Source organism: Trypanosoma grayi (genome assembly GCF_000691245.1).
Source record: "Trypanosoma grayi strain ANR4 Tgr_6_V1, whole genome shotgun sequence".
Taxonomy (NCBI): domain Eukaryota; phylum Euglenozoa; class Kinetoplastea; order Trypanosomatida; family Trypanosomatidae; genus Trypanosoma; species Trypanosoma grayi.
The window spans coordinates 37526-49833 of record NW_008825625.1 but is presented as its reverse complement, the minus strand read 5'-3'; the positions used below and the strand labels follow the sequence as shown (position 1 = coordinate 49833).

At 50.0% G+C, this 12308-nt stretch overlaps 6 protein-coding genes across 6 annotated transcripts; all 6 read left to right on the top strand.

Moving 5' to 3' along the window:
* Window positions 1–1267: 1267 nt before the first annotated feature.
* On the top strand, window positions 1268–2215 carry DQ04_00061290 (hypothetical protein; the record flags this gene model as incomplete). The annotated part of the gene is made up of 1 exon (XM_009308019.1): window positions 1268–2215. The coding sequence occupies one exon, from the start codon at window positions 1268–1270 to the stop codon at window positions 2213–2215; it is 948 nt and encodes a 315-aa protein (XP_009306294.1).
* A 203-nt stretch (window positions 2216–2418) lies between these two features.
* DQ04_00061280 (hypothetical protein) lies at window positions 2419–3300 on the top strand (the record flags this gene model as incomplete). Its single annotated transcript, XM_009308018.1, has 1 exon — window positions 2419–3300. The coding sequence occupies one exon, from the start codon at window positions 2419–2421 to the stop codon at window positions 3298–3300; it is 882 nt and encodes a 293-aa protein (XP_009306293.1).
* Window positions 3301–3577: 277 nt separating this feature from the next.
* DQ04_00061270 (putative calmodulin) lies at window positions 3578–5719 on the top strand (the record flags this gene model as incomplete). Its single annotated transcript, XM_009308017.1, has 1 exon — window positions 3578–5719. One exon carries the CDS (start codon window positions 3578–3580, stop codon window positions 5717–5719), a length of 2142 nt encoding a protein of 713 aa, XP_009306292.1.
* A 411-nt stretch (window positions 5720–6130) lies between these two features.
* On the top strand, window positions 6131–7714 carry DQ04_00061260 (putative PAS-domain containing phosphoglycerate kinase; the record flags this gene model as incomplete). Its single annotated transcript, XM_009308016.1, has 1 exon — window positions 6131–7714. The coding sequence occupies one exon, from the start codon at window positions 6131–6133 to the stop codon at window positions 7712–7714; it is 1584 nt and encodes a 527-aa protein (XP_009306291.1).
* A 486-nt stretch (window positions 7715–8200) lies between these two features.
* On the top strand, window positions 8201–11086 carry DQ04_00061250 (putative CAS/CSE/importin domain protein; the record flags this gene model as incomplete). The annotated part of the gene is made up of 1 exon (XM_009308015.1): window positions 8201–11086. The coding sequence occupies one exon, from the start codon at window positions 8201–8203 to the stop codon at window positions 11084–11086; it is 2886 nt and encodes a 961-aa protein (XP_009306290.1).
* Window positions 11087–11458: 372 nt separating this feature from the next.
* On the top strand, window positions 11459–11830 carry DQ04_00061240 (hypothetical protein; the record flags this gene model as incomplete). Its single annotated transcript, XM_009308014.1, has 1 exon — window positions 11459–11830. The coding sequence occupies one exon, from the start codon at window positions 11459–11461 to the stop codon at window positions 11828–11830; it is 372 nt and encodes a 123-aa protein (XP_009306289.1).
* Between the last annotated feature and the right edge of the window lie 478 nt (window positions 11831–12308).

Sequence of the window (12308 nt, the reverse complement as noted above, 5' to 3'; positions counted from 1 at the left end):
GAAAGTGATCTCTTCAACGTGGAGGAGGAGGAGGAGTAGACGGCAGGTTTGGCGACTTGCGTATTCGTTTGCCCCATATATATTAAAAGATTTTGTTCTGTTCCTAAACGAATCATGCCTCTTATTATGCCTGATCGCAGAAGTGGAAGAGACCATTAACAGCAGCCACACCGGGTGCGTTGTTGGTGATATCTTCTTTCTGAAATGTATAGAGTGAGCTGTGAGTGGACCGAGCGGTTTGCGGCCCGCTTGCAACAGTGTATTGTTCACCAGGAGAAGAAAATTGAATCGTACCTTGCGCGTAACCGTAGAATGGATGCTGAACGGGCAGGTTAGTTGGGTGAAGCTACGCACATGTTCACGCCGGCAGTGTGGATGGCGCAATGACAAAAGCGTCATTCGATCATTACTGGACGATGCGGATGCGCGGTCCTTCCAGGTCAAAAACGCTTCCAATGCGGGTCGCTGTGTCGACAACCTGCTTGCTGCACATAAAATAAGCCTGCACGAGCTTCGGAGGCCAACGACGCAACGGATACATTCGTGCCAGATTCAGTAAGGATGCGGCTCACGCCGATCAAAAACGTAATTGTAAAGTNCAGTATTCGTCTCCTTTCTGAAGTGGCAGGTGACTTGTGGAACTTCCTCCCTGAGGAGGAGCGGCGCGGACTCGGTTCTGTGCCACTAAAACCTTTTTGAGACGCCGGTCTCAGCAGCAATTCCTGCGGGCGACCTTAACTCGGCGGAGGTTGAGCGGCTGCAAAAGGAGAATATGCATCTGCGCATTTGTATGCATGAGCTTCGCGTTCAGGCGAAAGATGACTAAAAGCACGAGTATGGGAAGCAGTGCATGCCCTGGCACAAAAACCAGAAGTGCCCCAATGAGCCAAAAAGAGGAGGTATACTTGCTGCGAAGGCGCTTGATGGAAGTCCGTTTGACGATTCCACACCTCCCTCTCCTGCGACAAGAGTGACCATTTGCTTGACCTTTTCGCTTGGCCATATTCTGTCTTGCCTCTCCGTCACACACCCGTCCCTGGAGCGGGGGGTCGTGAAGCCGCATGGTTAGGCGCGGCGGACGTGGCGCAGGCCCCATTGACGTGGGGAAAAAACCCGTTTCGTTGTCTGTTTTCCCCCAGTCTAGGGTTTCTCTCACCGAGTCACTCGCTTTCTTTGGCATTTATGTTCTCTGTTTCTTTTTTTCTTTCATTTGATCTGCAGGTGGTGGGGCGGTTGCGCACACATGCGTCCATCGCGGGGGCGCTGCATGTCCATGTGGGACAACCCCGCTTTTGAACACAACCCCCTCACGCGCTATTGGAAGCGCATGATGAAGCATAGCGGCGAGACACTGTCTGCGCAGAGCATTCCCCGCCACATCCATGGCTACCTTGAGGCCACAAATCCTCGTACCGAGAGCCTCGTTCGGTGGTTCCCCTACAAACAGCAGATGACAGTTGACGGGCGAAATGTTCCGACAGTTGGGGATGTGATTTACTCCCATTATTTCCCACGTGAACTAGACGATGACGAACGTGTCAAGTATATCTCTATTAAGACTGACCGCTCGGAATTAGAGGTGGCGGAAGAACTGTTTCTCATGCGCAAAATGAAGCTGTTTGTGGCTCAACTGTTGCGAAACAAGCTGCGGAGTCGTCCCTTGCGTATGCCTGAGGGTGTGGATTACTCTGGCATTGAGCGGCGCTACACGCTCGGTATTGCAAAAGTGGCTCAGGCAATGGGAATGAGCATGTACGGTACCCATTCGTACGATCCGGCGATTGTGTATTCTCCTTATTGTGATTTCGGCGATTGTATTGATTGCATCTGCACCAAGCAACTACGAACATCAACGCAGTACCTATTGTGTGAGATTGCACTACACCGTGGCATCGCACGCAGCCGACTGACAGATGTGAAGGGGGAGCCAAAAGAGCCGTTGCAGGACATTGAACCGTGTATGTTTGAGTTCATCAAGTTGCGTCTAGCTATCTTGGCGCTAGTGGCGAAACAAGAGCATTATGTTGTCGACCACCAATTTGACAGCGGTCACAGGTACGGCGGCTGCTTGATTCACCTATTTCCCTCGCCGCTGGACCCGGAGCTGATTGACCACGAGGTGCAGCACATTGAGCTTGACCTCGACCTGGCGCAGCGGTGGATGAAACACTATTACGATCACTATGTTGGGCCGAGGCGATCCGGTTCCTCTTAGCGTTGCTCCTTTTCACTTCCTTTTGTCATCACTCTGTGGGACAATGATGAAAAGGTTCCTGTGGCTGATGGCGTTCACACCCCATCGTCTGACAAAATTTGCGTGTGATTAAAGGCTGAGTTTTGTAAGTTGAAATTTCTCTGTTTTGCTCCTGTTTTTTTTTTTTTGCTCTAATCCCTTTTGCTAGATGAGGTGGGGGGCTGATGCACGAGCAGCGCCACGGGCAACCGCTTGCGTGCAGCAACGCTAAAGAGAATGGATGCATGCAGGATCCTGACGTTACGCCGAAGCAGTCGAAGTCGTTGCCATCGCGGGAGATGCACCGACAGCAAGTTCTCTTTCGCGCTCAGCAGCTTCTTGAGCAAAAGAAACGTGACATGGAAAACCGACAACAAGAGAAGGAAAGGAAAGCGAGTGAAGTAAAATCAAATGTGACAGGGGCTAAATTGGAGGAGGTTCGCTGTAGGAATCGTCTCACGGAGTACAAGGCGCAACATGCCAAATTGCTGCAAGCCAACCAGCAATGCACGCGCGAAGAAAACCTGCGTGGCTCCTTTCAGCGTCTGCAAGAAGCGTCCAATCGGCAACAAAACGGGGTGTTATTTCAAAAGCTCCGCACAACCCAGCAACTCGTCTCCTCGTTGCAGCGGGCGAAGGTCAACCGTTCATCGCTGGAGGCTGAGGCTGCAGAAAGGCGGCGCATCTGCGAGGAGAGGGAGGAGGCTCGCCAGAAAGCAGTAGAGGAGGAAAGAATTGCGAGAGAGATTGAATTGGAGCAGCGAAGACTTCTTCATGATGAGCGAGCACTAAAGTCTATTGAGTTTCAACAACAACAGGAGCTTCTCCTTTGGGAAAAAGGACAGCAGCGTCAGCGTGAGCACGAGGAGCGGCTCTGGCGGCATAGGCTGCAAAAGATGAGAGAGAGGTCAGAGAGGATGCAGCATGGTGCGAGAGAAAGCTCGCGTGTTTTGAGTTCNCGGCCAAGAGATGTGCATGGATCTTCGTTTAATTCACAAGAGAAAGAGAAAGAGAAAGGAAGTCGTGGTTTTCACCGTGTCATGACATCACCGGGGTTTTATCCGTGATTGTATTGTATTGTATCTCCATCCCTTTATATTCATGCTTTTCTTGCCTGCATATTTGTTTTCGTTCCTCCTTGACGGAGGCGCGTGGCAGGAGGGCAGAGTTTTTGCCGAAGTGGCTGCTGCAACTTTGTATTTGACCCCCACTGCTATTGTTTTTTGTTTGCTTTGTTGATAAATACGGCTGCATTTTCTTTTTGTATTTGCTCTTGTGGTTGCTGTTTTTTGGTCGGTGCCAGCAGCACGGTGTACCGGCGCCAGTTGCTTTCTCATCAAGGCGATGTCTCACATCGGAAATGGCTCCCCGACGGCGGCTGTTCTTGGCAGCCTCTCCCCGGAGGAGGCTGACATGCTGCGCGACGCCTTCATCTACATGGACCGCGACAACGACGGACACGTTGACAAGGGGGAGCTCCTCGCAATGGTGCGCCGATGCGTAGGCGAAGAACGCTTCGGCCCACTGGAGGAGTATCTCGTCCCACTTTTTGATGTGGCGGACAAGGACAAGGACCAAAAACTGAGTCTCACGGAATTCCTCATGTCCTTTGCGGATGGGCCGGGCGTGGTTCCGGCAGAGGTGATCAACAGCTGTGTGTCGTCCATCCGTGTTCGTCTCAGTGACGAAGAAATCGAGACGCTGCAAGAAACTTTCCGCCGCATTGACACAAAGGCAGATGGGTATATTGATAAGGATGAACTCATTGTGGCTCTTAAGGACAACCTCAAGCACAGATTCCCTGACCTGCGAGATAACAACTACAGTGACATCATAGCTGTCATCATGGCCAGCGCCGACGCCGATCGTGACGGACGGTTGTGCCTGTCGGAATTCATCCGGTCCTTCCAAGAGGACCAGGGTGTGCTTCCAGCAGCCTTTGTTGATGCACATGCTCATCAACTCGTGCAGCAACTTACACCTGCTGAGATCGAAGTTCTTAAGGAGGCCTTTGCCGTCTTGGATAGGAATCATGATGGATATGTAGAGTCCACTGATATATATGATGCACTCTGGGAAACCCTTTCGAGCGAGACACAGGATAAAAGCCAGATCCGTGAGATTTGTGACCTTATCATGGTTACCGCCGACCGAAATAACTCTGGGCTTTTAACCCTTGCAGATTTCGTGCGTGGCTTTGTGCAGAACATTACTCTGGCACAGTTGCCTGTCGCCGCCGCAGAGGAAAAGATGCAGAGAGCCTGTGAGAAGCTACAAGAGATGCTTGAAAGTGGCGAGCTGGAGCGGCTCTCGGTGCTGCCAGAGGATAAAGATGAAAACGCCAGCTGTGTGGACCCCAATCAACTTCTCGGAGTTCTCAGTGAGGTGTTTCGTGATGTATTCCCCATGTTGGACGAAGAGACACTCGCTGCCGTGATGGGCGCCATCGTCGTGGCGTCGGACAACGAAGGCAACAAGAAAATTTCTGTGGAAGATTTTATCCGCTGTTTCGCGGAGGGGCCACGAATCCTCTCCTTCGATTCAACCACGCCGCTGGAGTCATCCACTGTGACAGATGAAGAACTACAGACCATCTCGCAAGTGCTTCAGGAGCTCGGCAAAGAGGCTGATAGTGGGGGGTGCGTTCAGGAGCCGGATCTTTTGGAGGCCATCCGGAATGCGTTTCGGTCTGACCCAAAACAGGCGGATCGCGTTCTTCAATACGTCCGCGAGAACATCGTCCGGCGGAACTCCAGCAGCTCTCTCGTGGTAGAAGCATCTGCGCGATCAGTACCATGCGAGGAGGAGCGAAGCGCGGCGTCCAATGTGTTGGCCGCTGCAGACTTGAATGGGGAAAGCGCTGAGCTGAATTCACAGCCGGATCCAAAACAAAAACAACCAGAACAGAAACAGGAACCAGAGCAGAAGCAGGTGCAGGATCAGAAACCGGAGCAGAAGCAGGAGCAGGATCAGAAGCCAGAGCACGAACAGAAGCAGCAGCAGAAGCAGCAGCAGGAGCAAAAAACAGACCGAGAGAATGATCAACGCAAAATAACTCAAGATAACCAAGTCGCTCTGCGGGAAACAACTGGTGTTGGCGCAACCCAGCCAAAGCAGTGCGTTCCAACTCTCCTCGCCGTCCGCACTCCTCCGAAGTCCGTAGCGGTGCGTGCATTTGGCACGAGCTCGACGGTTTCAGATATGCTGATGAAGCAGCACGCCCGTCTCTACTTGGGTTCTGTCTACGACACTGCCGATGGCGCTATCTTTGATGATGAGCTTCGTATGGAGTTTAAAAAATATGCCAACGAAAACCAGCAGTATATTGACCGAGACCGCTTCGTCAAAGCGTATCTTGCGATGGAACACTATGGCTTGACGCCGTCTGAGACAGATGTGAATCGGCTTATCTCCCGCTACAGCAGGGGAAACAAGATTACATACGACGAGTTCTGCATCATCATGCTGCAGCGTGCTCGCATGTAGACTAGTCCATCATGTTGTACAAGACCAGGTATACCATTTCTCCGTCAGACCAATGTTTTGAGCATTTCCTTACTATATGCCATTGTTTTTTCGTTATGTATACCATGCTGCATCCTTCGACTTCTGTGATGTTTCAGAAGGAGAGCAGAGAACGAGGAAAGATTATTAATTCCAGGCTACATCCTTTTGTTCCCAATAGATTGTGGCAGCAGGCTATTTCCGTATACCTTTCATGCGCGCAATGCGTTCAAAAGAAACTAAAACAACTCTGGAGATTATGAAGGTTGCACCCTCGAAGGGATAATTTATCTATGCATATATTTTGTATTGGTTACTTTTTCCTTCCTTTATTTGTAGGATTCGAAAACAACAACAACTGATTTATCCATTAATACTAGGTGATAGGGCGCGATGCTGCAGCAATCCAGGATCGATATGATTTTTAAGTCGTTGCGCGACATTGTTGTTATTGGCGACAACGATATGGTAATTGTGGACATGAACCGTGCAGCCTGCGACTTCTTCGGCTGGAAGGTTGGGGAGGTTCAGGGCAAGAGCATCACGTTTCTCATCCCCAACCACCCCCTGGACGTGCAGGACAACACCGTCACGCTCATCGCCCGCCTGCGGAACTCTGTTGATATTCCCGTCGTCATTCAATCGACACGCGATCCACACGCCACGATGGTCGGGTGGACCATTCTCCCCATCATCCTGCCGCGCGTGTTCGACTTCGGCGTGCACATGAACCTCCGCGCCGCCCTGACCCCGAAGCTCTCAGTGGATGACTTGGACTTTGCCGGCCGCCGTGTCTTCGTCCGTGTGGATTTCAACGTTCCCTTTGACAAGGCGACGAAGGCAATACGCGACGACAGCCGAATCCGCGCGGCCATCCCAACCATCACAAAAATCGTACGTGACGGTGGGCGTGTGATTGTTGGCTCACACCTTGGCCGTCCAAAGAAGCCAAGTGAACATCTTTCTCTGAAGCGCATTCTGTCCCGTTTCGAGGAGCTGCTGGGACAGAAGGTGGTGTTCTGCCCCACGTTGGAAGAAGCACCCGCTCTTGTGGAGAAATTGAAGAATGGCAGGGTAATGATGCTGGAGAACCTGCGCTTCTTTCCAGGCGAGGATGCGACGAGTACTGCAGCGCGAAACCGGATGGCGTTGAAGTTGGCGTCTTTTAGCGATATTTACGTCTGTGACGCGTTTGGTACAGTGCATCGAATGACGGCAAGCATGACGGGTCTCCCACGTGTTCTGGGTGCCGGTGTAACCGGATACCTGATTGATCGTGAGATCAAAGCGATCAATATGGTCATGCGCAACCCGACCCAACCCGTACTCTGTATTGTGGGTGGGGCTAAGGTATCCGATAAGATTAATGTGCTTTCTAGCATAATGAAGTTTGCCCAGACAATCATTATCGGTGGCGCCATGGCTTACACCTTTCTCGAGGCACGGGGCCACTCGTGTGGCAAATCCAAGGTGGAGCGCACCGCGAGGGATAAGGGGCGCGACTTGGACCTTCACGCCATTGCGCGGGAGTTGATGGACCTTGCGAAGGCAAGGAGGGTGCAAATGATCCTTCCTGTCGACCATAACTGCGCTAAGTCATTCGCAAATGAGGAACCTTTCATTACAGGTGGGGCTGATATACCAGATGTTTACATGGCTCTGGACTTTGGCCCTAAGACAAATGAGATATGCTCTAAGGCTGTTGCAGATGCCCGGACGCTCATTTGGAACGGTCCTGTTGGGGTATTTGAGTTCCCCAATTTTGCGACAGGAACAACAGCCATTGCTGAGGCGATACGGCAGAACAAACAACTCGTTTCAATTGTTGGTGGTGGTGAGACAGCAGCTGCCACACAACGCTATCAGGAAAGCATTACACATACCAGCACAGGTGGTGGGGCGTTTCTGGAGCTTCTTGAAGGCAAAGCTCTCCCGGGTCTCATTTGCCTCACGGCTCAGGCTGCACCGAAGTTATAGTCTGTGGATTGTGGGTGGTTTGTAAATAGGAATATCTGGGTGATGACCACACATCCAGGAAGCCTTGCCATGCTTTGTGTTACTGGATGTGAAGATGGAGGAAAGCAAAAAGGAAAACAAAAACTTACCAAGAAAATACACACCGAAATCTGTTTTTTTTTCTTTTACACGATTTACTATTTATTGTGACGTAGTGCTTGATTTTGTTTTTTTGTCTTTTTGTTTGCCATTGACGCTGTGATGACAAATTGAATGCGGCCGCTGGGGGTGGGGGTGTTGACCACCTGCCTGCCATGGCCGTCCTCACTTCCGAAGGCCTACTGTGCCCTGTTTGGCTGAGACTATCTTTCTTTTCTTCTTCCACTTCTCCCACAGGTGTAAACAGCCAAAGGAGCGGCAGGTAAAAGTGGGAAAAAGCAGACGAGGAGATTGGGAATATTAACAAACAAAAGAACACGAAACAAAGAACAAAAAAAAAACAGAAGAATGATTAACGCGATAGACCCACATGATGCTACACTGGCACAACATTTGGCTCAGCTTGCACAGTGGGCAGTTTCCATGAACAGTGATGAGAGGGTCAAGGCAGAGCGTACAATCAAGGAGTTTCAGGATCGTGTTGACCAACAGACTGGATTTGTGTTACTCCTTCTCAACATGGCTGCTTCACCCGGGCCAGCAGCGTCTTTTTGTTCCATTGTGTTTAAAAACACGGTTAAGATGTGTTGGAATTCAACCACGGCTGAACATTGCATCACTGAAAACGACAAGGCTATAGCGCGTGACATTATCACATCGCTTATGCTTCGTGCTGCCCCGAATGTGCAGCGCAATCTTGCAGAGGCCATTACCATGATAGCCGAGATTGACTTTCCAAAGGCGTGGCCAAATGCTCTTGATCGCATTGTTCAGGTACTGATCAGTGAGAAGGATATGACGATGCAGTGTGCAGCGCTGTCAACGGCTCACAGTATCCTCGGACGGTACAGAAATCAATCGGACCTTTCTGAAGAGTTCGCAAGTGACTTACGGATTATATACACGGCGCTAACAGCTCCGCTACTCCGTTCCATGGAACTGCTGTTGGATGAAATGGAAAAGAATGGCACGGGAGCGAAGACGGCGTGCAAGGGACTTACTTCAGCAGTGGAATGTCTCCGTGACATGACCACCCTTGATCTTGGCGACGAGTTAATTTGGAGTATGGAGAAGTTTGTGAACGTGCTCTTGCGATGCCTTCAGTTCAACAGCTCTGTTGCCGATGATGCGAGTTTGATTGAGTTGAAATCTGTCGTGATGGCGTGTGTGACGCACTTTTTGCTTCGGTTCGACGAAGACTTTGAAAAATACGCCGGTGGTTTTCTGAAAGTTGTGTGGGACACCATTGCCTCCCCGGCGAGTCGTGCCAGTATGATGGACGACGTAGTCATTCAGGGAATTAACCTCCTCTCAGCCGCATGTCGCGGGTCGATGCGCGACGTTTTCAACAACGCAGAAGTGCTTGAAAACCTCGTGTTGCAGGTTATTCTGCCAAATCTCGCACTGCGGGATGATGATGTTGATTTGTACGAGAATGAGCCAGATGTGTACATTCAAAGGGACATTGAGGGCAGTGACTTTCATACTCGAAGGCGCGAGGCAGGTGAGCTGGTTCGATCATTAATTGTCTCGTTCCCTGACAAGTCTGCTCCGCTCTTCACCACTCGGCTGCAGCATCTCATAACATCTGCTGCAGCTGGTGATTGGAAGGCAAAGGATCTGGCCATATATCTGGTTTCTGCACTGTCGCTGGAAGGACAGTATGCGAACTCGCAAAGAGGGGCAACACAACGTTTGAGCAACCTCGTGCCATTTGATTCGTTCTTGAAACAGAATATCCTCTCTGAACTGTCGTCCAATGTGTCCACACAAAGCCCATTCTTAATCAAGGCGGGTTGCATTCGATTTATTGCGACCTTTCGGGCTCACATTGAACCTCAACTACTCCCTGAGGTGATAGCACTTTTGACCGCGTGGATTCGATGCCAAGATGAAGTGGTGCGTGCATACGCTGCAAATGCTGTCGAGCGAATTCTTACTGTTCAGCGATCTGGTCAGCAGGAATTTGTCATAACAAACGAAAACTTGGCGGATAAGGCAGCGCCTCTTCTACAAAATCTTTGCATGCGGATTCAGCAGGATCGGCGACCGAGTGCTTACACAATGCAATGCCTCTTGCGAGTGTGTCAGAACTGCAGTTCTTGCGTATCACCTTTTGTGGGCGACATCATCACTTGCATAGCCCCTGTTGTTAGAGAGAACGCAAAGAACCCAACCAACCCCCTGTTTAGTCATTGTATGTTCGAGGTGATTTCAAAGTGCATCCAAATCCGCCCAAAAGATGGTGCTGCTATTGAAGGAGTATTGTGGGAGCCCATGATTTTCATCTTGCAGAATGACGTGCTTGAGTATGTGCCATACACGCTTCAAATCATGGCACAGCTACTTGATACGCACGGTTCAAACTCCCCAGAGCCCCCAGCACACTATCAAGCTTTACTGGAGCCTCTTCTTATTCCTGACATGTACCAGCAGAAGGGCAACATTCCGGCCGTTGTTCGTCTTTTGGTGGCTTTCATAGAACACTATCCGCGCTTTGTGCACGGTAAAGGATTCACGGAGAAGACACTGGCGATTTTCCGCTCCCTCCTCCAGTACAAGAATTACGACCATGAGGGACTTAATATTCTCACAGCGATTATAATAGCGTACCCTAAGGAGATTATCTCCTCTTTTATGAAATCCGTGTACGAGGCACTATTCCAACGACTGCAAACTTCTAGAACGCCGAAATATCTTCGTATTTTGATCATTTTCTTGTCAATTGTGGTTGTTGTTCATGGTGCTGATGATGTCGTGGCCAAAGTGAATCTTATTCAGGATGGGCTCTTTTGGATGCTGTTTCAGCGTGTCTGGCTTCCCAACGTTCAGAAAGTTATGGGAACATTGGAGAGAAAAGTGTGTGTGGTAGCACTGGCATGTCTACTTGGAGAGTGCTCGGAACTGCAGAGAAATGGAGAGACATGGGCAACTTGTGTCCTTGGATGCCTTAAAATGATTCATGGCGCCGTGGAGAGCGATGACGTGACAAGTTTTACACCCAAATCACATACTGCTGGGGACTTGAAACAACACATTGACGATTCAGGATTCACAAATGTTTTTTGCCCACTGCAGGGTGCTGTCCGGGTCCCGATTGACGTCTGTCAATCCGTAAAGGATCCCAATGCGTACTTCCGTGAACGCATTCAGCAGGCTCTGTCTGGTCCTAGCGGTGCACACCTTGTGACTCTGTTGCGGGCCAACCCGGATTTGCTGGCAGTGGTGCAATAAGAAGAAGAAAAAAACCTCCGAGTTCAGCTGCAGTGATGGAGTTTAATAAAATGAATACCTAGTTGATCCATTGTTAATTGGTTCCACAGGCGTTAAAAATAAAAAGACTCACATCACTATCCCGCTCTCTTGTGAGAGAAGTGTGCTACGGTGTGTTCACTATATGCTGTCCTGCCAGGGGTGGCGGGGCCATGTGGTTATACCCTGTGAAGAGTGCCTCTATGAAGGACCATAATACTTGAGTAAATGCATCTGTATCCTTTTTTTTGTCTTTCTTCCTTTGTTGCACATTTGTTTTGTGATTGTCTCTTGTATCTAGAGTAGACTGGTCGTTCATCAACGATAACATCAGGAACAAACATTGAGCTTGCAATGGGCGTGTTGGGTCACTCCACCTCCAACTACCCAACTGCTCATAATCACTGCTTCCGCACTGTCTCATCCTACGATGCGAATTTGCACACAAAACGGAAGTGTTCAACGTGCGGCATTTGGGGAGAGAAGGGCAGCCGATGCACCTTGTGCGGGGACAGCATCCCTGGTCCGCGTCCGCGCCCAACTGGCTCACGGCTAAGCTCGCGTTCAACATCAAGCTCGGTCTTCCAAGGCGTGAGCCGAGACGAAAATGCTTTTAAACCACCGAAGCCTTTCCGACCGCAAGAACCAGTCAAAGTCAAGTGCTCATACTGTGGCATATGGGTCACGCCCGCGTCTGTGTGCCAACTTTGTCGAACGCCGGCGTGATTCTCTCTTAGAGCCTCCACCAAGTCTTGTTGCTTTGTACGATATAATGGTCGAATGTCCCTTGTACTATTTGTCAATGAGCTACATCATCATCTTACTCCTAATCCATCGATATCTAACATGTACAGTCGTAATAACATGTATGATGAGGTGAAGTGGATGGGGAGAAGAAAAAGGTATCTGATCATTTTTTTTTATTTGCACTGTTTTCTTTTCTTCTGGTTGAAGTTACTGGACCAAGTAAACAAAATCAGGCTCTTAGATGGGTGCAGCAACAACAGTTGACTAATCCACGGGTGAAGGGCGCGGTTTGCTCTAGCGCAGATGATACGGTGAGCAGCAGACGGGATTCTTTCGTTGTATTGTTGTTTTTGATGCCTTGCTGGTTATGTTGTTGTTTTATTGTACGCTTCTGTATTATAATTGCTTCGTTTTGGGGTGAAGAGGGGGCTGGATAAGTGCCCCGACATGTACGTCG